Source organism: Rousettus aegyptiacus, unplaced genomic scaffold, assembly GCF_014176215.1.
Source record: "Rousettus aegyptiacus isolate mRouAeg1 unplaced genomic scaffold, mRouAeg1.p scaffold_m13_p_12, whole genome shotgun sequence".
In the NCBI taxonomy this organism is placed as follows: Eukaryota; Metazoa; Chordata; class Mammalia; order Chiroptera; family Pteropodidae; genus Rousettus; species Rousettus aegyptiacus.
In genome coordinates this window covers 87,604,821-87,631,515 of record NW_023416287.1, presented here as the reverse complement: position 1 = coordinate 87,631,515, position 26,695 = coordinate 87,604,821, and the positions used below count along the sequence as shown (strand labels likewise).

The window sequence follows — 26,695 nt, the reverse complement described above, 5'->3', positions numbered from 1 at the left end:
TTTTCTTTTACTCCTGTATTCCTCTTTTCCTGTTACTTGTGATGATAGTTTCTATAATTTGAGTTTGCAGTTATGAATTCATTTCATCAGAATCACCCAGCTTCCTTTCTTTATATTTAATGCTGCAGTGCGAAACCATCACTTATGGTGACAAGGGGGACAGTCTATAGTATATTTGACAGCCCCAGTGGACTCATTAGATATATATCATTTCCTTACACTCAGGTGGACTATAAGCAGATTAGCTATGCAGGCTAATTATTAATTCCTAGTCATTTGCCTGGGCCACGTGAGAATCCAACTATAGAAAACGCCAAATTATTTGACTTTCTTAATTAGAGAAGGTAATCAGTTACTTGAAACTAATGCTAATGATAGGTCCTTGAAAAGATCCAAATCTCACATCTGAGAAATGTGTGCAGATTTAGTATAAAAACAGTGTAACAACTCCAGCAATAGTAGAATATTCTGTCTATAGTGAGACTATAGACTACCATTACTACTATAGTAATGGTACACACCTCAAATGATTTTAGTGATTTGTATTTCAAGTGTGGGAAAATGAATCAGCATGACAAAAATAGAAAACCATGTGTAGAAGGTATGGCCCTTGGGGTCCTTTCGATGTCAAGACTGAGAAGCATATAAGGACAAAGAAAGTATTGAAATACTTAAGTCTAAATGAGTACTATGTAGGTAAACTGTGCATGCATGCACTCATTACAAGAAGGCTAAACATTTAATTGTACAGGTAAGAACTACTTCCGGCCAAGATGGAGTAACAGGGACTGGATTTACTCTTTCACATGAAACAATGACAAAACAGGACAAAAGAGATGAAATGACAGCTGTTACAATATTAGACATCAGGCAACGGAGGACAGTGATCTCTGAGAACAGAACAAAGTAGGTGAAACATAGAATTTCCTCAGACATTTCACCAGATAAGATATATGCATAGCAAAAAAGCACGTGAAAAATACTCAAGATCATTAGTTATTACAAAGTGAACATTAAAATCCCAACTCTTACTATCTATTTAAATGTCTAAAACTAAAAAAGACTGACCATACCAAGTACTGGTGAGGATGTGGAGCACCTGGAAAGTCCATAACATTAGTAAAATTCTAGGTGGTGATGGCTATTTTGATTTTCTTGATGAGGATGAATTTACACACACACAAACATACACATGCGTGTGTGTGTGTGTGTGAATATATCAGGTTTTACACTTTAAATATATGCTATATATTGTTAAATTACATCTCAATAAAGCTGTAAAAATATAAAGCTGTAAAAATTATTTGTAAGCAAATATTGTACATATGATATTGCAGATGACTTTATGTCTACCGGAAACAGTCAACTTTTTGGGGGGCGGGGGGCGGGTGGGAGGAGTTGTAGGAATCTAGTTATGACCAGTGCCCAGAATGTAGGAACCTTTGGTTCTCCAAAACTCCAAAAAGGTATTTGCCCAAAGAGCTACACTTTTGGATTTATAATAATGAATCTTACTTTTATGTCTGAGCATGTGGAAATAACTTTTCAAAAATAGGTTATATAATACAATTTGGCCAAAAGGCTTTGGCCAAAAAAAAAAAAAAAAAAAAAGGAATTAGCAATAACTTAATTAGCATAAGTTAATAAGAGAGAATTAGATCAAAGTTGTCCTTCGATTTTTTGATATGAGAAATCGTGCAACCTCAGATGTGTGGAAAAGTAAGGCAAGCCTGGGCAGCTGCAGTATCCAACTAGAACAAACATCTCTGCTTCGCTTGGTTCAGCCTATTGTATCAAAGGTGTAATTGCTGAATTCTCGGTGCCACTCATTATAAAGCATTAGACACTGTGAGTTTGACTTCTCTAATCAGCTTCGGAACCCTGGCTTCCCATTCTTTGAAAAGCCTACAAAAAAAAATCTATCATTGCTTTGGGGAACAGTTTGTAGTATATTGGATAGTGGGGAAAATAGAGAAAAATACTAACCTTAGATGGTGTGATTACCACCTAAAATTACTTCAAATGTGTCCGCAAAGATCATAACCTATAAGACTAATTAATAGCATATGTTTATTGATCGAAAGAATTGATGTTCTTCAAGAACTCATAATATCAGGATTAAAATGTTTGAGAGATAACTATATCATCTTAAACACCAAAACCTGGTAAAGTAAACTTGGATGTAAAAATAAAGTTTGTAAATCAGCTGAGTTTGATTCAAATAAAACAAGACAGAGCCCATGGGGTTTAAAGTGAACAACTCTATGACAAAATATATTAATAGCTGTGTTAAAAGAGCCACTAAAATTAAAGTACCCACTATACCTGGCCATCTTAGGTTCACGTCAAATAAGATTATTTGTCATTTTAATAGTCTCATGGTAGCAACCTAGTGCCTTTATAAATTCTGCATTAGGTAAAGGCTCAAACAAGGGTGTACTGTACATCAAAGTGTAGCATGTGACCTTTACAAATGATAGGTCGAATTAAGTGAGAAATATTTAAAAGATTACAGAAAGAGAAGGAAACAGAGGTTTCTGACTTTAAAATATTTATGTTATGGAGAAAAGAAAGCCCCAAACAATAACAACAAGAAGTTATCACCACCTTCATTACAGAGGAGGGAATATAGCCCCTCGTGATGAGCAATGATGATTTTAAAACCATGGATGGGAATGAATGCAGACCAGTCTCTCTCTCTCTACTTCCTAAGACACAGAGCTCTAGGACAAAACCATCACCAGTTTAGTTAATCATTACTTAATATTATTCTGAGTATGAAATTTTAAAAAATAATTAGAAAAAAACCTGGCAAATCTGGTGCTGTGAATCTTTTCTGCACATCTCATAAATAATGACTTAAGTAATCAAAACCAGCAAAGAAAGATCTTTGCTCGATTAATTTCCTTTCCAGCGAGTGTACTTCAGAGTAGAAAAGTAGTTTTCACTGAGATCAGATTTCCTTGTGTAGCGTGCCGAGGAGAGTCAGTAGCCAGTGTTGAATTCTATGAAAAACCTTAAGTAATCCTTTTAACTTTGGATTCAAATCAGTAGGCTCATTGTTAGATTTCTTTCTCAATAAAATTGGCATCATTTGGATTTACCCTCATTTTTGATGTGACAACGCACTCTTTTCCTGGTGCTCTGCAAGTATGGATCCCAATCTTTCCAGTTTCTGTTATAGCTCACAAAATTAATATTTATTTTTATATATAGGGTAGAGCATACAAAGAACCAATGTGATCGATCGTGTCTCCTGTATATACATAACATGAGCCACATGCAAATCACACTCTGCATATGAATACTTTCATCCAAGTGTTAAAAATGTATACACCAGGATTTCTTTAGCCATTCATCCGTCAGTGGACACTTAAGTTGTTTCTATATCTTGGCCATTGCACCTAACGCTGCTGTGAGCGTGGAGGTGCAGATATCTTTTTAAGTTAGTGTTTTCATTTTTTTTTTCAGACAAATACTCAGAAGTGGAATTACTAGATCATGTGGTAGTTTTATTTTTAATTTTTTAAGGAACCTCTATACTGTTTTTTCTAGTGGCTGCCCCAATTCGCAGTCCTAGCAACAGTGCACAAATGTTCCCCGTTCTCCATGTCTTCGCCAAAACTTGTTATTTCTTGTCTTTTTGATAAAAGCCATTCTGACAGGTGTGAGGTGATATCTCATTGTGGTTTTGATGTGCATTTCCCTGATGATTAATGATGCTGAGCATCTTTTTAATTATCTTTTGGCCATCTGTATGTCTTCTTTGGGAAGATGTCTATTCAGATCTTCTGTCCATTTTGCATTTTGGCTATTTTATAGGCTTTGAAATTGCAAAATCATTCCTTAGTAAAACAATTTGGTGACATTAGATATGAGGTAAAGTAAATATGGAGGAGTTCTGTTTTGATTAGATGGATGATGTCATTATTAACCAAACATGAATAAGAGAAATAACAAGCCTGGGACACAAACTCTGATGAAGGTATTATATTTTTATAGAATTCCTGAATTTGAGGTATATTGAAGCTTTGAGTTTTATTTTAGTTGGTGTTTTGAAAGTGCCGGTCAAGATCTCAGGACAAAGAACAAGATAAAGATATAGAGTTGCAACATATAGATGTAAAAAAATAAGAAAATTTGAAGAAAAGGAAAGATAGTGGAAGCACACTGAGGAATATTTTATTTAAAGAAGCAAGGAGATGAAGGTCAGACAGAAAGAGAATGAGAAATAGCAGTGAAGTAGAAAAAAAGAGGTTGAGATGGCAAATAAGTATGAGAAGATGCTCCAGAACATGTCTCGTGGAAATGCACATAAAACAATGAGCTACCTCTAGGCACCTATTGCAATGACAAAAATCCTGACCACTGACACCATCAGATGCTGAAGAGAATGTTTTTGATTGTTACATTTGCTTGATGAATCGATTTTTTTATCATTATGAAATGTCTATTTATGTAAGACATTGCTTTGAAGTCTGCATTAGCCGATATTGATAAACATGGACAAGCCTGATAAACAGCAGGTTTACATGATATACCTTTATTATTAATTTCATCTTATATACATTGTAGACCATGGATTGTTCATGCACAGCATATTGTTGTCTTGCTTTTTCAAAATCCAGTGTGAGAATTACTGCCTTTTATTAAATTGTTTCCGCTATTTACATTGAATATAGTTTTGATGTTATTCGGTTTAAGTTAATCATCTTAATATTTGTTTTCCGTTCATCACTTCTCTTTTGTTTCTCTCTTATTCCTTCCTTACCTTCCTTTAGCTTAATTGGCCGTTTTTAGCATTCTAGTTTTTCATCTTTGGGCTTTTTATTCACATCTATTATTTTATTATTAATTTTCAGTGTTTGTATTAGTTTAAAAATACTAAACTTTCTCAGATTGCTTAAACATTTAATCATTTCACATTTTACTGATTGTGCTCCTTTTTGTTCAATAGAAAAAAAATTCTCTCTAGTTTCATTTAACTGTTTACACCTTCAAATAATGACTTTTCATATATTTTCTATAGTATAACTTATCTGCAGAAAAATTTTTCTGATATAAGCTAATGCATTATTACCAGAAATATAAAGGCATCATTTAATGTTATACATAGCGTAACCTGAATTAGAATTTTTAGACTGCATAATACAATAACATTAACATATATCTCTAGAATGTTATTATGACTGCTCCACGGTTTTTTGTTTTGTTTTGTTTTTTTTACCTTACAATGTTTATGCTAGATCTGAGATTTACTGCTTAAATACTCCGGAATGAATGAATCTTTAATCAATGACTCAGAATATTTGAATTATGTTAATAGTCTCATCTCTTTTTCTACTAATTTGCTAGTTTAAAACACTAAGCTTCAGGTGTATGCTACATGCACCTCAGAAACACATCTTCACGTTTATTGAGTGGTAGAAAATGTAAGAAAGTGTACCTTCTCTTCCCTGAAGAAATTTGCCAAAGAGTTGAGTACATCAAACAAAATAAGTTAACTTTCAGATTTTTCAACCCAGCATTAAAATGTACAGAGAGACCGCATTTATTAGTCATAAGGTTTAGCAATGGAGGTAATTCTATTTTAAACTCATTCTATCTTCTCTTACTCTTAAGTCGTTTTTAAACTAGGACTATTAAAGACCACTCACTCATTAGAATTTTGATAATTCATTTAGAATCCATGCAAAAGGCATATTGAAAAAGCTTTTTTAAATTGAAATTAGGACTTTAAACTTTTTCACATACAGTCATAGAAAATCCCCAAGACCACCGATTCAGAAGTTCACGCTTTGACATATTTCGCTTTTTGTTTCATGGATATGTATGCATAGCTTGATATATATGTGTGCATCAGTTGATATATATGTGTATTTGTGTTTGGAAAGATTGTCATGTAACCTATAGCTTCTCTGGGTTTTTCGTTGTTGTCGTGCATTGCAATTACCTTGATTAGAAAAAAAAAAAAACAGAAGAAAAGTAATCAGTACATTTACTATGCACTCCTGTTTCACACTATATCTAGATGGTTAAATATTATTGCATGGTGAGCGTCAGAGAACTAAAGCATTTGTATGGACAAATGAATTGAAAAATATTCTATCCAGAACTGAAAATATACTTGGTAGACACAGACTTAATCTGAAAAACCTAGTGTTTCACTCTGAATAATAAGCCATCTGGCTACTTCAGAACTACGATTTTTACAATGTTCGTCGTTATTTTTCAGGTTGATGGGATTTCTTCTACACGATAATCTGACTTATTGATATTACACCCTCAAAATGCAAGCACAGTTTCAGAGTACAAACGCATCTAAACTCAATTCTCCCTGAACACATTTTGTAGCATGTCTATCAAACTTATTTCAAAGTAACTTAGCTCTTCACTGACTGGAGAAATTCTCATATAAAAGGTGAAAGAGCGCAAGGCAGAGCAAAAGAATCATGGGTCACGTGAACCACCATATGTTTTCAAGTTGCTAAGAGGCCAGGCAGCCTCATAAAACTAGCAATCGCCCTCGAAATGGTCTCTTTTCATCCCTCTGTGTATTTTATGCTTATTTTAGAGGCTCGAAAGAGCTGGATTTATTTGCTTGTAGAATACAATTTATATGTTAGTCTCCTGTGCTCAATTTTACATTTTCCAAAGTGCACTAAATTTAATAAATCTATGTTAACAGTTCTCCAGCGAATACAGGCAATTGTCAACACAATATCCTATTTCTGAGCTGTTCAGAGGTTGTGGTACAAACTAGAATCATGACACTGGGACTGTATCAACGTGGTATGCACAATGGCTTTCTGTTGCTAGCAAATGATGTGCAATTAAAATTAAATTGTTTGATTTGATTTTAGCTTTAAGTATAAAGCTTGAAAAAAAACCCACAACAGAACATTTAGAAATTGAAGGTCAAAGACTTAAGGATACCTGCAGAAATCCACAAAGACATACACTAATAAATTTTCAGATAGCTCTATTATGTGAACCCCCTAGATAGGTCCTATGGCTCTACGCAGACAATAAGTGTACTACTTGAAACAGTAAGTACTTTACACGGCACAAAGGTCTTTAGAAGTAAGCCATGACCACAGCTTCAAAATAAACTTGAAAAATAAAAAGAAGAGTTTCTTTTGCATTAATATAAAGAAGCACCTAGAAAAACAAGTATTCGTGTAAAACCTTTTTCTATCTCGAAAGATATAAAAATTTCTCAGTACAATCAAATGAATTTCATGGAATCCTTCAGATAAATCTTTTTTCTAGGAATGAAAAAAATGGTAAGATAACTTTAGGGATCTTTTAACCAATATTGTTTACACCAAGGGTCCCCAAGCCCAGGCTGTGGACCAGTACTGGTCCGTGGTCTGTTAGGAACTGGACCACACAGCAGGAGGTGAGCAGCAGGAGAGGAAGCAAAGCTTCATCTGCATTTGCAGCCACTCCCAGCACTAGCATCACCGCCTCAGCTCTGCCTCAGATCATCAGGCATTAGATTCTCATAGGAATGCTTGCCCCTGGTGCCAAAAAGATTGGGGACCGCTGCTGTACATAATACCCTTTACAATCATGTGACTGGCTTCAGTAAAAAAGGGGTCTGGGTTTGCTTTAGTTTCCTTGAAATACAAATAATTATCCTAGCAATTTGCAAAGGGACAGTAACCTCTCAGCTTACAAACTAGTTCATTGCTTGTTATTCGGAATTGAGTCTTGGATTCCAATTTGATATAATGGCAAAATACATATATACATACACACACATAGAGATGAATATTTGACATCCAGCTTTTCTTTCATGAGTAATTCTGGTAATGGCTAAAACATTTTAAAACTTTCTAAATCCCATCGGTTTGCATAGTCTGAATAAGTAAAACAACACATTGACTCTTCAGTATCTTTGGGCTGGAAATATAGAACTAATTACCAATATTAAATATTTAAAATAACTTCTTAAGTCGCCTCTTTCTTTGTTTAGGTGATATTTCTTATTTTTAACTTGTTTTCCAAAAAAGTAATTTTCTATAGTTTAGAAAAGATTTTTTTTCTTAGAAGATAGTATCCCAAAGGACTTGAAGTTGTTAAATATTTTTCTTTATTCCTATATGTCAACCTAGTTAGCTAATTAAGCTATATTTACTCTATACTTACAAAAAATAAGTGAATTAATAACTTATCAAGAAGTTCACAGTAATGTCTTCTTAATACTTTTGCCATCATTTCTAGGCCTGTCAGGTCAACAGGTATAGAAGAATGGATGTAGACATTGTTCAATCTTTTATCAGTTCTTGGAAAAAAAGAATGTTTTAATTTTTATACAATTCACAAATCTTTACAGTGTCCTTGACTACAAAATGCAATGTACTGTCACATACAGTAACTTATTTCTCTATGGGTATTGCCTATAAAGCAAGGCAAGATTCTTTGAGAAGCAAAAGAAACCTTTGAACAGCATTCTTTTTTTAAAGTAAAAAGGACTCCATCACTAATTCTTCCCATCGAACACATTTCCAGAGTGCAGATCAGTGCAGTTAAATGCTCTGTCATATTTTACTAGACACATTTCTCTCGGGTAGATCTCAGCATTTCCTGTGAAGCTTCTAGACAGTTCTTGGGTACTAATCTTTGTCCTAATGCTTTGCTTCTGAATTAGGTGGACTTGGACATGACTATGCTAGTCTCAAATACTTTATTAATAAAATTATCGCATAGTGTGTTACTTCTTTCAGAAGTTGTATGTATTTAGAATGCCTGAATCAATAAAATCCCTAAGAGAATCATTTCTTTTAGAAGTCTGACTATTGTATTTTTATAGAGTTGAGAAAGAATTTTAATTCAATATACCTATTCTTTTCAGATTTTCTAAACTATGGACATGAAAGTTTTTTTTTTTAATAAACCTTTATCCATAGTAGAACAAATATTTAAGGACAAAAGAAGTTAAGTACCTCAAAAACTTTAAATGTAATATTAAAAGTAGGCAAGAATGCATTGTTTTACCCTGCAATTGGACAAATTAGTAAAGTATTAATAATTGATCTTTTTATTATCTGGAACTGAAATTTTCTCTGACTTTTAAAATCTGTTTCTATCAATACTTTTCAAGACATTATTTAAAAAAATAATGCAAGAACATTTGGGCAGATGGGAGGCGGGCTTTTACTCATGAATGGCTTCAGGGTTAAATAATGGCAGTCACTCAAGTTTGCCAACCATGATCTGTCCCAGGTGACCACCAGAAATAATCTGTTAGCAAACAGGCTGTGAAGATAGGCTACTTCTAATGCTTCACCCATTTGACTTCATTTTTCTTTTTTTCAAAGCAATTCAGGAGAAAATGATGTAAGATTTCATTTTGCTACACTTTGTTTACTTAGCAAATGCAGTACCTGCTCCCATTGTAAGGACTTTATAAGTATTAACATATTTAACTCTCTTAGATCCATACAAAATAGATTCTATTGTTAAGCCAGCTACAGAGACGGACATTTTGAGCCACAGGTAGGCAAGTCTTTTTCCCAGAATCACTCAGGTACTTGGCCTTGGACCCAGGCCAAGTGGTTGTACTTCTTGGTCCTGTGCTAGCCCTTGACTGCTTCTGCAAAGTCTACCTCGAGGCGGGGTGGGGAGAGGGTGTGTGTGTGTGTGTGTGTGTGTGTGTGTGTGACAGAGACAGAGCACGTGAGTGCATGTGTGCACAGTTTGATAACCCTAGTAAATCAAGAATTAGAAGGTCAATCCCCACCTGTGTTTAAAAAGTATATTGAGTGTATTGGGACCCAATAATGTGGAGACAGTTTTTTTAAGATTTCTGGTCGTGATCAAGGGTGCTGAGCTTTTAATGCTGCCGGAGGTCCTACTCCATTTCTTTAATCCTTTCACGTTTCCCTCTCCTTAGATACCTACTTCCCTCTCCTCACTTTCTGCTGATACCTTTGCTCTCTTGTTCATGAGAACAGCAAAAGCCATTAAAAGAGAACTTCACGTACATCGAGCTACCCGTGTTGGTAGCGACATGCCCCGTCTTCTCTCTCATCTCTACAATGGACTACCTTTTTCCCTAGCTAAGGCCGACCCTTATGCCCTTGACCCCTCCCTCGCCCTACCTTCAGAAATGATCTCCCTTCCAACAGCTTATAAAAATATTGCACTGTCATCCCATTTTTGAGAAACACTCTCTTGACCCTGCATTCTCCTCCAGCCACTTCTGCATTTCTCCATCATTATTCGCAATATAACTACTGTTGATGCCCGACAGTCAGAACGGCACCACTAACAGCCCTAGAGTTCACCAAAGCCGAGGTTAATGACTCAGGGCAACAAAGGAGAGCATGCAATACAGTTGCTGTGCATCTCAGGGAGAGGATGTTAGAAAAGACTTAGAGCTTATGTTAGATGATTCAGGGAAGAGTTCAAGAAAGCAGAGCTTTGCTATGAATTAGATATTTAGAAAATGGGGATAATTCTATGTTGGAAGATCTTAATCTTATCTAGAAAGCAGAATGAATAAAATGAAGATAAAACCAAGAATACGTTATACTTATTGACAATGTAATCAAGGGTTAAGAGGTAATTCAAGCCTCTTTGGTGAACAATATTTAAAAATATTAATAGTATTAAATGCATGTACAATGGTAATTATGTTGTATCTCTTACCAGCCATTAAAGCAGATAAAGTATGAGACCCCTCCCATTTTATTCTATTTTGTTAGAGCATACTTTGTTCATTTTAGAATTAATAGCAAATTTCTTAGAAATATTTTAATGTACAAAATGTTTCATATACTATTAGGAAAGGGTTAGCAAAAAAAAAAAAAAAGGAAAACCTTCTTAGCAATGGCTCCAACCATTAGGAGGACATTATTATTATTTTCTTAACAAGTACAATAAATGATAAATAGACCTTTTAAAAATCATAATTTTTGTTATAGGAGCTATAGTTCCACAGTTAACATTTGCTAAAGAAAATTTCTAATCTTAATACATAGGTTTCTAGTGAGTGAATGTGCAACAATCCATTCAGATACTCTTATGTCATTCACATCATGGTAAAAACAAGCGATGACATTCATTACAAATTTTATAGACACTTGTTTCAAAAACGAATGGATTTGTAGAAAAACTAGCTATTGCCCACTCATTTTCTGTTGGTGAGCGTAAATACCTTATAAAGCATCTCTTAGAATTTTATAACAAAAAACGCACTGTCATATGGAAAAAGCACTTATAGAAACCCGATCACCATAGAAACCCCATCCACGCTTGCATTAGCATTGCCACGTGCAAATCTTACTGCATTTTATTTAATTATCTGTTTAAATGTATCTTGACTACTAAGATAATGTATCTCTATTTAATATTCTATTTCTACCATAATCAAAGATTTCTTTTGCTATTTACCAACCAAATAAAGGAGAATTCACTTCGTGGTCTGACATAGGCTAAATTGGCCATCAGCATTTGAAAGCATTTGAAAAAAATTGCCTTCAAACTCAAAGTAGCTGTATTGCATTCATATCTCTTTATTTTCTGTTAGTCTGAAACACTCTTTAGCTTTTAAAACTCTCTTGATCTTGCCTTTAAAAAAAATAGAGACGCTGCCAGGTTTCTCCACTCTAAAGCTATTTTCCCTTTGAAATAATATGTTGTGAGAACAAATCTCAAGAGTATGTAAATAACATATTTATCATCAAACATTACACATTAGTTTTAATATCATTGAAAACTGTCTACCTTCATTGTCCCTTCAATATTTATTGGTTGTCATTGTATTGCAAGAAAGTACTTTTATTCCTCCCTAATTTAATTTTGTATTCATTTATACCAACACAAACTCATGTTATTTTCTAAATTATGTATTTATAATCCCTACTATTAGTACTTATTTTAATAAATCACAAAAGACAATTTGAAGTGCTTCAGAATCACCAATGACTATCAGACCTTCTTTGCCCTGTGTAGAGACCAGTTGAATAGTCGAATGCGTGGATAGTTTTGGCACTAACATATAAAGAATTTTCTCTTCTGGTCTCCATGGTGGACAATCTGATGGACGTGCCTGTTTGCACTCTCCTAAATTAGTCCTTGGCATTTTAGATGGTGTCCTGACAGGTAAGGGCTCCCACTCCCAGAAGTTCTAATTCAGTGTGCACTATGACGTCTGCAGAAATAGATGTTCTTAACAAGAATGCCATTACTTAGCAAAAACTGCTTAGCATGTATGTACTCATAATACCTGTCTCACTGGAGAATGACCTGCATGTATCCCGTAGTAGAAGTGAAATAAGCACTTCTAAAATTATTGAATCAATGATTGGGTTTGGGGACACTGAGTTGACAAGAGGGAGAAATTTTAGCATGAATTGTGGCTAATTTGAATAATATTTTTCCGTCAACACTTTTATTCGACATTTTTTTGAACTTCTTAGTGTTAAAATGGAACTGTAGACATCCTTTTCTATTTGCTTGTGTATTACAAACATGTTTTCAGGCAATTACTGTACAAAATTCTCTCTCGCTGGTTACTTGTGGCGGCGTGAGGTTTTAAGTCAGTGTGTTCAGTGCTGGATACTCGTTTCTAAGTCATGGCTTCTAATTCTGGCCCCCGTCCATGACACTGCAGTCCCCACTCTGACTCTCCAAATTATCTACCAGGAATTCTTCTGCAGGCTTGTTTGATTTGAATATACACCAATGTGATGTTTCCAAGATAAAATAATTTTTAAATTTAACAAAATTTGCTACATGAATGTGACTAAAAACCCATTTTACATGTTTTCTCACTTGGACATAGTAGAGCTAAAGGGTTACGTTTTAAAGGATATTTTTCCCTCTATTAACATAGAGGAAAAACAATAAGCTTTAACTGCCTATAATTACCTACCTATGTGATGGGCAACACATGTAAGTTTAGTAGGTGAAATGAGAGTATCATTATATTGAGCTTCAAATTATGAGTGATCCTAATAGTGTTAGGAAAAATGATCTTAGCCTAGTTCAAGTTTCTGTCGCGTCATTGCTGCTTTTGGAACACTGACCAATTCATTGGCCCTCTGAGATTTATGTCCCTTGTAGGTGAGATGCTGATAATACCCATCCTCAGAAAATATATATGCAGTAATGGTAAAATATACTTCCTGTATATGTTTCTTGAGTTCCTATAATGGAATACTTTGTGATTTATGCCTCTCCTGATATAATAAAATAATGCATAATACATATTAAGAATAGGAAATAATCTCATTTTTCAAAATATTTACACACTTCTTCACCAATTATCATTAACTTAGAGGCTAGATACTAGCCTAAGTTTCAGAAGTGAATATTAATCTTTTTTAGACTTACATGAAGGAGATTTTCTTTTCGTCCCTTCTCCATGATTATAGGCATATATGTTCTACTGTCTCATTGAACTGGAAGGCTAAGTTTATTCCTTTATAATTCTCTCAAGTGAGGGAAACACATTCAAAGGTTAAGGGATCTCTGTCTGTCATAATACCCTGGCCTAACAGCCTAGAGAGAAAGATAAATTAAAACACAGCCTATATTTAATTATCCCAGTTTAATTCAAATTGCTTAAGCATCCTGCTCACTTTTCATAGGTGTGCCATGAGTATCGATCGATATACACAATTTATTTTCACTAGAGTGGAGGCTTCATACATTTATAACGATGTTTATTAAATGGATTGCTGAGCTGAATAAATCAAGCTCTGTAGAACAGCGTGAGTGCAGCTCACTGTAACATCAGGAGCATACGAGGCCTCAGAGCTAAACCAAGATGGGAGTCCAATAAGTTTGTTTAGGGTTCACTTTCACGGTACCTTTTGTCTCTTTTAAAATTTTCTTTCTTTCTTTTTGTAAAAGTATAAGGGTTTTTGCGATTTTTGTTATACTTTTGTGAGCCACCAATGCAGTAAAAAGTATCGGATTCTGCAGAGAGAATATCCAGTCTGCCATATTGGTATAATATGGTCAACCCTTGGCAATGAATCTTCTCAGAGATAATAGGCAAATAAATAGAACACAGTGATGAAGTGACAGAATACTGGCAATATAAATATTTTTGTTTTCTCACTACTTTGAAATGCAGAATTTAATGCCATTTTCCCAGTTAGATTTTTTTAAGAATAAAAAGTCCTACACTCTCTGTAAGGAAATTAAGGTCTAATTTAAGAGTGGAGAGTCTGATTTTGAAATGGGTTTCAATTACCTTCTTACCCTCTGAAACCAGAATATCAATTTTGAGGGTCTGTGATAATAAAAATATAACAGGCAAAACATCTTGAGGTTTTTCTTATTCCTTCTCCATCACTTACCTCACGTTTCCTTGGATAACTTACAGTTACTCTGGGCTTCATTTTTGCTCCATTCTCAAAGGTATGACAGCGCCTTCCTTGGGCAATTAATTCATAGTCTTGTAAGACAACTGTAATCACATATCACATTAGATTGTTCTGATGTAGAGCATTTTTAAAGGTAATTTTATATAAAAATCACTTAAAGGAAGCACCCAGCTTTAGTTACCATAGGACTCATTTTCTTTACCTAGTGGTTAGGAGGTATAAATTGTAAGGCTAGTTGGCATAACCAGGCCTACAGAAGTAGCCACTTCAGTCTCAAATCTTGTGAGTTAAAAGAAATTTAGGGAATTATCGTCTTCTATAATAACTTCATCTATAATGTTTAACTTTTTTCAACACAGTGAAGCATGCATCAAGAAAACATGGCCTTAAAAAAATTTTGTAAAGAAAAAAATAGCCAAACTGAGATAGTTTTATCACTGCCTGGTTGCCTGACTGAATTCATATTCACTGGGCATGTTGTATATAGCTACACACTTGTATAGTTCTGAAATTGTATTTATTTCCTATATCCACCCCCAAAATCTCACATACATAGTGCTCTAGGACAGTATCTGCTTGAAAGGCAGTGCTCAGGCTGAACAAAAATGATCTCTTTAGGTCTCGACTTATATTCAGAACCCAAGTTCTTCATTAATGTCTTATTTCCAAAGCTAAATGGGACTAGATTTTCAGGATCAATTTTGCGGTCAATTGAATTAGCATTTTGTGAAACTCTTTTATATTTATTCAAGTGACTTATGTAAGAAAACATTACAGAAGAAAATGGATTCAATTCTTTTTAATATAATTATAATAGAGCCTCATAAATATGCTAACAGTTTCATTGAAAGTTATGCTGTGTAGTTTACTTATACGAGTTGCTCTAAATTTCGAGAACTATATTATGCATTCTATAGTAAGGAACAACTTCACAAATCCACCACATTTTTTCAGCATGACCACATAATTTTAGAGGTTGGATCCCATAGCCATAATTATCTCACAAAATAAAAACAAAATGTTAAAAGTCATTTGCTTAACTTTAACATTTAACCTCAAATTGTGTGTGTGTGTGTGTAGGCAGGCTCAATATATAAGCTCAAAAGATATGTAATATATATGCAATTTGAAACTAAATATAAAATATAACTTAAACTTGTATAGTGAGTTCTTTTCCCTTTTCCTGTTTTGCCTTTAAAATTATTATTACAGGGAACATGAAATTGTTATGTAGTTACCTGATCTGCTGTTTTAAAAAGTTGATTACTTTTGAAGTATTGGTCATATTCAACATGCTACATATTCTAGATCTTGATATACAAAATCATAGTGTTTACACTTACAAAAAACTACAGCATGAAACAGTAAGGTAGTAAATCATATAATTTTCTTGCTTATAAAAATATAATCCATTAGCAAAATTTTGTTAATGCAATGAAAATGCAAGCATTAACGTTTTGAGTGTGAGCATGTTGTACTTCTCAACATTCTTAGTAGTTATATAGTTAGGTATGTATTTGTAATGCTTGTTCACATGAGCTTCAAAGAACCAGATAACTACTAGCTAAAGTTGAGTCGAAGGGCTGATTAACATTCATTTTATGAGTCAGCGATCATTGACAAAGCAGCAGGAGCCTGTGTATATTAGTTTTTAATCTCCAATGGCTGCTCATTTATAAAAAGCTAAACTAAGCTGCTTTAAGATATTGGAAGTGCTTTCGAGTCATCAACACAGGAGTACAGGACGGCTTTCATGTTAAGTCAATATTATTGTTCTCTAATTCTTTGAAGTATATGAATTATTAATTACACATATGCCACTCATGACTGATAAAATTATTCAATTCTCTAGAACCTCACTTCGTTATTCCTCTGGCTGTCTGGAAGATCACCTAACTTGTACCCGTTATCGTCTTAATGGTCTCCTCTGTTCCGGTGTATTTGTGATCTGTAGTGAGGCTGGCATGAGTGAAGTCCTCCCCTTCCCCTTTGTCATCACGAGTGGAGGAAAAGCACTGTTCTTTATTTGTAATCCCTTGCCCACGCCAATATCCTTAATTCGTATTAATGATTTAATGAGTCTGGGTTAGACGCCAACCTTTAAAGACTTGCTAAAATGACTGATTTTAGGTAGTGGCTTCAATTAATTATGCCAATTGTCTCTTCGAATATTCTTTCCCACTTTAGGATACTAATTGTATGTTTTCTTCTTTCTTAATGCATATTTCCAAAACCAGAAATTATCTGTGTTTACCATATAACAATAAATATAATCAACCTTATTACATAATTACCATAATTTTCCATAATAAAGTCTTACATTTTTATAGTGTTTTACAATTTACACAGCACTTTCTCTTAATCATCTCGCAAGCCTCTAGAAACAGACAGGATAGCAATTAACTCAATTTTAATCATGACGATATAAAGGTTCAGAGAATTAGAATGGCATCCAGGGTACAGCCAAATTATGCCGGACCTGGCTTCTGACCCAGACTGTACATCCACAGACTACTGGTATGTCCTAGGACACCATGCTGGCGCTAAAAAGCCCAGTGACACCCCATCATGAGTAATTCACACCCCATATTGTGTTAACTGTGAGACCCCCATACACACAATAAACATTAAATGAGGCAATTATCCAGCTAGTTCAACTAAATGCTCTCCCTTTTGCACCAAAATCCTATTTTATATTAAATCAGATTCTTAAATAAAATATTCCTCCCTTCAGTTAGTATTAAATTTTCTAGTTTTACAGCATCACAGGCATGTGCCAAATGACAATAAGATACTGGCATTAACAAGGTAATATTAACCAATTTTTTTAAGGTTGCTTCAGACATACTTCCCAGTGTACCCCAATCTCTCCCTCCCTTCCTCCCCCCCACCCCCCCCCCACACACACAGAGGCACCTGTCTTTTTCACTTAAACTCTGAGCCAGTACAAGTTAACATAACAATGAAAAAGTGTGGAATGTGACAGGGCTGGCTGTCTTGTTTTTGCTTGAAAAATCACCCCTGGGAATTATACTTTACAATGCCTGCCAAAGCACAGCCTCAAATAACTCCCATTTTTCTTAAGGGCTTATCCTACTCCTCTGAAACAATTTCAGTTACACTTGAAATGTAAATGCTATTACTCCTTTCTCGCTCTTTTGATTATGATGATTACTCAGCTAACGTCGTATTAGTTTTCTTGCCAAACTTTCATATACCATCGTATATTCACACTATACATTATCAATAATTTTAGAATAACTTACTATATATTTAAGATCAAATAAACAACAGAAACTAATAGAAAATATTTTCCTTATCTATTGTCATATACATTTCATATGCTTCCAGCCAACCCTGACTAGAAAGTGTTAACAGTAAGTTGAAGCTTTCATTCAATTTTAATTAGGTCAACTGTAAATAAACATTTAAATAGTGATTCAGGAATAATTAGGGTAATAAAGCCAGTTCGTTAAATTAATAGATGTCAAAATTGAAAATCTGAAGATTAGTATTTATAACTGGTGCTTAAAAACTTTAAAACATTTAAACTGGATGGTTTTTGCCTCTTATATGTACCTTAATTTATTTTGAGCTCCTTCAGATTTATTCTTTGAATGCTAAGTCTATTTGCATGTAAGTTTCTTTGTGCATGTGGGCCATCACACAAATATCACTCATACCTTGTATGACTACACCATTTACATGACAATAATTGCCAAAGCCTAGCCATCACCCAGTGTAATAAATGTAATTGTGCATGAAGTTAAAGTAATTTAAAAACATTCTCAGAGGACAAAGAGAAAAGACACCTGTCATTACCTACACATTATTGCTTCCTGCCTGTCGTGGTAGTTATCTAACCACAACTCCAGTCAGCCTCTACTGAGCTTTGTATCAAAAGGAAAAGTTTCCAGGGTCCATCTACATAATTGATGTCCTTATCGACTCCATGGGGCTAATCTTTATCTTGTCTCTCTCCTAATTTTGGCCTGCAGGGCTGACCTTGGAATGTTGCTTTAACATAGACTGATCCATGAATCCACACTGATAATTTAGGCTTCATCTGTGAAAGTCCACTTTCTTGGTAAAATTTCATTTTCACATTCATTACGCTGGCTTAAAATTATGCAATGATAACAATATTTCAGAATAGGGGCTTAGACATACTTCCTCGATGTGGACAGTAACAAGTGGAATGCAAAATTTTTTAATCAGTTGTTCAGAACATGAATTACTTTGTGCATCTCGAGTTTCTAATGGTGGCCTCATCTGGACAAATGGAAAATATGTACATTTATTGACTTTCTGAGCTGTTGTCTAAACTTGAAATTATCACGCCATTGCTTCCCATATTGAAGTGAATCTTTTTCCTTTCTACTTGTAGTTCCAGGCATTTGATAACAGGAAATCATGTAGTAGTAGGATAGAGCATAAATTCCTCTCGTCATTATTTAATATCGTTAGTTTATACTGTATTCACAATCACGAGGTGTCCTTTTATAAGGTAATTTAAGCAATGGCATGTTGGTAAAATTTTAACAACTAGTTCTCACAAAGTAGCCTACCAAAAAATGGCAGTGGGGATGGGAAGAGATGACGGTATTGTTGGTTATTACACCCAGTTCTAGCTGGCTCTAGTACACCAGTGAATTTTAGTGGCTGTGTAATAAGTATTTATTTAAATATTTTTGGAGAAGCTCCTAACTTGTTTCAACATTGACTTTTTTTATTCAATCAACTGTTCTAGTCTCTAATTTTAAATATAGCCTACCTCTTAACTATTATACTGGATAATCATACACACTGTTAGATTTCTGAAGAAAAAAGGAAACTAAAATAACAAATTCACTACCTTACAATTAAGCTTAGCTAGAGTACTTCATATAAATTTTGTCAATATAATAATGGACATTCTTCCAAGTCATCTCAAGTGTTTTTTTAAAAATACCCCTGAATCAAGTTCAATACTGTATTGATATAATCTTCCAAACATAAAATGACAATTGGGCATATGCCAGAAATTCAAATCTTTATTTAAATTTAAGCCTTCCTTTTCCCAATCTATTACTAGCAAATATGAAAAAAACACAAAATATATGTTCTTTAAAAGGAGAGAAAGCGTGAATAATGTGCTATTCCTTTTCTAAAATACATTCAAACCTCTGTTAAGTGATAGGTGCAACAGTCAGCAGTTTTGACATTAGAATCTGAACGCACTAAACTATTTTATCTTCTTGCAGACAACAAGGGGATTATTGCAAAATTGTTGTCTCAGCACCTTGCTGATTCAATGCCTACATACTTCCTACACCGCACTTTGATTTTATTGAAAAGGGTATGCGTAGTATGGCTCTTTTTAAATTTGAAAAACATATGTGACTAAAAGTAATGAGCAGTACCTTTTACTCTGTTATAAAATTAGGTTTTCATATATACGTATATTAATACCGCAAGAAGCGTTATCTATCTAATCATGAAATGACGTCTACAACTTTATTCAAATGAAAGGACAGTTGGCAGAAAATCAAATTTATTGAATTATTTATTTTGATGAAGCTGAAGGCCACTTTTACATACTTAATTTCTAAAGGTGGGCTGCAAGCTTACAGAGTCCTACAAAGTTTCTCCTAGTGTCATCAAAATATCCATATTCTAGTCCCAGTGTTTGTCTTTCAGAAAGAAGCACTTTTAGAACATCATTTCCTATACAGTGTCCACTCTCTGTAGATTTATTAGGAACCCAACTACAATTCCTTTTAAAAGAAGAAAGAAAAAAAAAAATCCATTCTTACTCGAATATATGCACATTAAACTAGTATTGTTCTAGGAAAAAAATAAGTAGAAATACTGTTTTAGCCATAAAATTCTTCATTTTTAAGAAGCTCATCTCAAACTTAAATACGTGATCACTTGAAATTGCTCTCCTCATTTGGCACATGTAAATCAGCGTAGGATGTACACACTGCCAGGTTTATTCTTGAGGAACGAATTTGCATTGAAGTTTAAAGATGGGTTTTGAAATTTACATCATGACATTGTTTAAGGTACATATACACATATATATATATATATATATAAAACCAGTCTTTTTACTCAATATGTTTACAGCAAAAGAGGTTCGGGGTAAAACAAATTCTCAAAAGTCTTTGGAACATATAGAATTTGTGACCTTGAAAAATAAATCTTGCGTCAAAGAACATCTCGACTCGCTCTGAAATCTTCTTTCTAAAATACTAATATCTTATCCCAAAGTCTTGTATATTCCGAGGGCTCGGCCCAGACGACTCCTCTCTCCTTGTAGCTGCGCTCCTCTCTGAGACGTGGTCTGCAACAGGGCTCTCAGTTCTCTGCTGTTTTCTTCCTCATTTCCATGCTTCATTTCCTTCATGTAGCTCAGACAGGAGAAAACTCAGCATGTTCTGACGAGCTTAATACTGTGAGGCAGTAAGATGGACCTGAATTTAGTGGAGATTGGAGCTCCAAAATAAATATAACACCATGTGTCAAAAGAAGAAGAAGAAGAAGAAAAAGATATTCTCCTGTACAAATCAGAAGAGATAGTAAAAAATCAACGAATAGACAGCAACTTTTTTTCATACCTACACAAGCATCTCAAAACGATTGCACACTTAAAGAATGATTTACCTTTTCCTTCCTTCGGAACATTTCATGTTTATTTGCTAAACAATGGTTTATGTTGCCTTAAACCAAATTTTATCGGCTTAAATTGGAGGACTGGGGAGGATTTTCTAAGAATTTATTTATGGCTAAATAAAATATATTTGCCAACCCATAGCGATAAAATTCTGCTGGATTCTCTAATCTAGCAAGCTAAAAGCATCAGTATAAATTCAATTTGTCCCAAGTTTTGATAGGTGAGAAGTTCTGGGACTTTTCAATGGCACATCGTGTTCTAGTCTTGTCCCTGGCAAGTACCATGAAGGTGTGTGCAGGGCATCCTTGGTTCACTGATGACACAGGGCACTACTCATAAAGGTTAGGCGCCTTTGCAGGTATCTGAGAGTTGCTATCTATTCACAAACCACTGAGCATTTCTTTTTATCAAAAAGCCTGCAAATGCTCAGAGTCTGTGGTCAGTGCAGTCCCTTGGATAAATCTCATGAATATATGCTTCACCAAGGTGGAAACCTAAAGAGTTAAAAATGGAGACATATTTACAACCGTTTCCTCTGGCAAGTGGAGGTCCTGTTTTCCGGACATGGTGTTGGTTTCTGTTTTTCTGTGTTTGCTTTTCCTTTTCCTTCGGTCCATTTCAAACGGGGGTTCCAGGGCTATGAGTACAAACCCTCCTGGCCAGTCCCGTACATGTCCGCGAGCCGTTTAAAACGAGGCCCCCAGTCACTCAGGTAGTCGTAGTTCTGATCAGAGTTTGAGCTGAGGGAGTCTAAGGAGCTGAGCGACTCTGCCACCGAGCCGTTTCCTTCGAAGGCATAGGTCTGCAAGGAATCGTAGGGCGGGGCGCAGGGGTCCACGTCGGCCTCCTTCAGTCTTTCCCAGATAAATTCCCGGAAAATGACATTGTCCGGGATGCTTTTAAAAGTCGGTCGACTCAAGAACTGAATCTCCGGGGTCACGTCCCTGCGGGTCTTGGTGTCCCTGATGACGTTGAGGTTCCTCAGGGCCGTCATGTCGAAGGCCTCCGTGTCCTCCTCCCCGCCGCCCTCGTCGTCGTACCGGACGATGTTCTCTCTGATGTCTCTCTCTTCGTCAAAAATGAGCGGCTCTTTTTTCCGCCGTCTCATGGTGACGATCAGGAGGATCAGCACTGAAACGATGAGACAGCAGAGGGTAAGGTTACAACGCCCCGACTGTCCCCCCTCCTGCTGCGATCAGGCATCTGAGGGGACCCGGGACTGCTGCTCTGCGGAGGGACATGAACTGGCAGGTGACTCGCCTGGGAATCCACAACAGACGATGTGTACAAACTGCTAACGCACCTCTAAAATCGGACACTTGCGTTTCAGCAAAAGGAATCCTTTTCCGCGCCCGCTCAGAATGCATGCCTCTCCCTTTAACCGTGACCTCCACAGGGTTTGATGGAGCCAATTAAATGGCCAATTCAGGATAAATACAGTGATTTTAAAGCTATGGGACAGAAAGGGATTTTTTTTTTGAACTCCTTAATTGCTAAAAAAGGCAAAGTGACATTCATAAATGTTTTGGGTATAATTTAGCAACTGCAATTTCAGAAGGAAATGGAGTATAGCATTCGGTCGGGCTCTTTGAAGAAATGCCTCATACTTGTCTGAAACTCAGCTGTTAAATAAAATCTAGCACGTTGGGCCATATGCGCAGATTAAAAGCTTTTCTATCAAATTGAGTCCCATGTTCAGTATGAAATATTGAACTTGATCTTTCTGCATTATACTGAGAGAGATAATATAGATTGTAACAATTTCAGCATTAGCTAAAGATAGAATTAAGAAATAAAACATCCCTTTAATGTGAGGAATTTTCCTTCCTCTATCAAAATTAATAATTTGGGTCATACAGCACACGGTTACACTGGAAAGCAAAAAATATAAAATAAAATAATCAACTTCACTGGCTGTACACACTTAACGAAGACCCTGCTCCGGCTGCGACTGCCTGAATGCTGGCTGAACTGGGACCGTATTAGATGTCATGGGCCCTCGATTAAGTTAAAATGAAGTAGAAAGGGTATTCTTAAAAATGATTTATATATTTTTTAATTCCAAAATTCATCTGTCTGTATCTTTTTAACAATTTTTTTTTCACATCGGCTGTTTTTTAGGGGTAGATCTAAAAGGCCCAAGGCGTCATTACTCCCACCATATTTTTTTAAAAGAAATGTTTATATTTAAAATATAAGGTTTTACTTTGGAAATTGAGAGTACATTTCAAAATAAAAATATAAAAAGCAAGATGGACATCAGTGTAGTTCTCAGTAACTAAAAGCATTGCCTGGCTGGGGGCCGAGAGACGTGCCGTCCTCCACCTCGATCAGCTTTAAAAACCCAAATGTCTAAGTACTTAACTGATTTTATTTTTGACAGTGAAAAGTATATACTTTCTTAAGTTTTTGTCTGCTACCCACTTTTCCAGCATCAACAGAGAAGTGATTACTGGAGACATTTTTATTGGAGGTTTTGGGAAATAGTTGTGAAACCGACTGTTTATCGTGACACTTTTTTCCCCACTTTTCTCATTCGACCCTGACCTACTTACTGCATTTGAATGTTTCCAGCTGGCTTCATCAAAATGGCAGATATGTAATTCAAAAGCCTGTATATCATCCATTTCTCTCTTGGTTCCCATAAGTGATCTGATACTCACCTCCCTTCCCTGCCAAGCGGATTCCCTACTCTTGTCCCTTCTTGTCTTCTGAGAATTCGCATTTCCACCACTCCAAAACCTTGTGGTTTTCAAGGTCTACGCCAGAATATTACAACTGTGTAACTACTCTGTCGTAACATCCTAGCATGGACCTTGAAAACCAACCTGTAGTTTTAGTGTCAAGAAGGCCGTGGATAGAAGCCTAGCCTTTCCACATATGAGCTGTGTGATCTTGGACAAGTAACTTGAACTGAGCCCGGTTATACGTGATAATTATAGACAACTTTGGCGTTCACAGGCCGGTTATAGAGATAAAGAGACAGGGAATAATATAAGCAGAGTGAGCAGAATGCCAGGCACTTGGTGAGCAACAGAAAAGTTTTCATGGTTATAACATTCAGAAGTCCATGAACGTGGCAAGTGAAGACACTGTTTCTCCTCTGAACAAAGTAAAAAAAAAAAAAAAAAAAAAAGATTAGGTAACGGGCAAAGTAGAAGGTGTACAAATACATGGCAAAGCCTGTGCACCAAAGACTACATGGGAGAGAGACAAGGCAGTGAGGCAAGACGTGAAGGTCTATGCATGGGGCGTATCGTTGGACCGTTACAGCATTTCTCGGGGATTTTTCTATTCGATGGTTGTCTTAGACACGTGAAACAATCTGTCCACAGTCAGTGTAGTAAAACGCAGTACTATGGTGTGCCCACCCCTGTTTGCCTCAAAGCCTTTGCACTTTCTATAATACTGTGAGCTTAGTACCTCTGGAGAAGGTAATAGGAATACAAGCTGAGAACTCAAGTGGCAACTGCGTGTTCAGAATAAGATGCATCAGTAAATTTTAAGATAAATTAATAAATAATTTTAGATTGAGATAGAACTCTAGTTTCTGAAACTTTTTACATAGTTCCTCTAAAATTAAATTGCAACAAAAGGAAAATGGGGCCAAAAAAGATTTTTTATTGCGAAATTGAACAGAATAAGAGGGAGAATGGAAAGGTATCAGGGAATCATAAGGGGTGGGCAGGTAGAGGCAGGTGACGATGAGAAATCTGTTGCACACACCGGAAAGCAAAGCTGAGCGGGAACACATGTCCGTTTGTGTGCCAAAAGATGTAGGAACTAAACGGGCATGAAAATGAATACAAATATGAAGAGGGTCAAAATTATATAATAATTAGATGCGCTTTTAATCAAAGTTGAGTAGGCAAAACATTTCAAAGTTCTCTATTCTCTTTCCTTTGTATAATTACAACAAACTTTTACACACACACACACACACACACACACGTGTTTGACCCTTGAACAAGATGGGTTTGAACTGCGTGCGTCCACTTTTAAGTAGATTTTTAATTCTAACTTTTTACAGTTTTCACACAATATTACTTTCAGGTGTACAAGGTAGTGATTAGATATTTATATAATTAACGAAGTGATCACCCTGATAAGTCTATACTCATCTGACACCATATATATACCCTGTGCTATACTTTACATCCCTTTGACTTTTCTTAATTGGTAATTTGTACTTCTTAATCCCTTCACCTTGTCCATCCATCCCTCCAACCCCCTCCCATTAGGCAATCATCAGTTTGTTCTCTGTATCTATGAGTTTGTTTCCATTGTTTTTGTTAGTTTATTTTGCTTTATAGATTACATATATAAAAGAAACAATATTTGTCTTTCTGTGTTTCACTTATTTCACTTAGCATAATACCCTCTAGGACCATCCACATTGTCACAAATTGCAAAATTTCATTTTTTTATGGCTGAGTAATATTCCATTGTATTTATGTACCGCCGCTTCATCCATTTGTCTATCGATGAACACTTAGGTTGCTTCCATATCTTGGCTTTTGTAAATAATGTTAAATGAACATAGGGGCACATGTGTATTTTCAAATTAGTACTTTGGAATTCTTTGGATAAGTCCTCAGAACTGGAATTGCTGGGTCATATGGTAGTTCTAATCTTAATTGAGAAACCTTCATACCGTTTTCCAGAGTGGCTGTATCAATTTATAATCCTGCCAACAGTGGATGAGGGTTCCCTTTTCTCCATATGCTACACCAACACTTGTTGGTTGATTTACTGATGATAGCCATTCTGACAGTTGTGAAGTCGTATTTCATTGCCGTTTTAATTTGCATTTCTTTGATGATTAGTGATGTCGAGCATCTCTTCACATGCCTATTGGTCATCTATAGGTCCTCTTTGGAAATATGTCTATTCAGGTCCTCTGTACATTTTTTAATCACTTTTTTATGTTAAGTTGTCCAAGTTCCTTAAATACTTTGGATATTAACCCCTTATTGGATATATCACTGGTGAGTATCTTCTCCCATTCAGTAGTTGTCTTTTTGCTTTGTTGATGGTTTCCTTTGCTGCACAAAAACTTTTTACTTTGATATAGTTCCATTTATATTTTCTCTTGCCTAGGAGACTTATGCAAAAAATATTGCTAAGAGCAATGTAAAAGAGTTTACAGTTTCGGGTCTTACATTTAAGTCTTTAACCCATTTTTAGTTTATTCTTGTATATGCTATAAAAAAGTGATTCAGTTTCATACACTTGCATGTTTATCTGTCCAGCTTCCCCAACACGATTTGTTGAAGATACGATCTTAACTCTATTGCATGTTGCCTCCTATGTCATAGAGTGATTGACAATAGGGGCATGGGTTTATTCCTGAGTTCTCTATTCTGTTCTATTGATCTATGTGTCTGTTATTATGCCAGTGTTATGTCGTTTTGATTACTCTAGCCTTGTAGTATAGTTAGATATCAGGTGGTGTGATATATCCAACTTTGTTCTTTCTCAATATTGCTCTGGTTATTTGGAGTCTTCTGTGGTTCCGTGTAAATTTTAGGATTATTTGTTCTAGTTCCATGGAAAATGACAGTGGTATTTTGATAGTGATTGCACTGAATCTATAGATCACTTTGAATAGTATGGCCATTTTAACAATTTAATGTCTTCCTATCCATGAGCATGATATATCCTTTATTTGTATCTTCTTCAATTTCTT

The 26,695-nt window shown here is 35.4% G+C and overlaps 2 protein-coding genes across 7 annotated transcripts in view; one reads left to right on the top strand and one right to left on the bottom strand.

Annotated features, from left to right (window-relative positions):
• The window catches only part of LOC118610056, a 222,471-nt gene that overhangs the window by 178,037 nt on the left and 17,739 nt on the right, over window positions 1–26,695 (top strand). The window lies entirely within an intron of this gene.
• Window positions 21,601–26,695, bottom strand: part of CDH7 (cadherin 7) — a 119,505-nt gene continuing 114,410 nt past the window's right edge. For all 5 annotated transcript variants that reach the window (XM_016156429.2, XM_016156462.2, XM_016156445.2 and 2 more), the window contains one exon: window positions 21,601–22,137. In XM_016156429.2, the coding sequence (XP_016011915.2) occupies window positions 21,644–22,137 (494 nt within the window). In that variant the 3' untranslated portion in view covers window positions 21,601–21,643. The remainder of the gene's footprint in view (window positions 22,138–26,695) is intronic.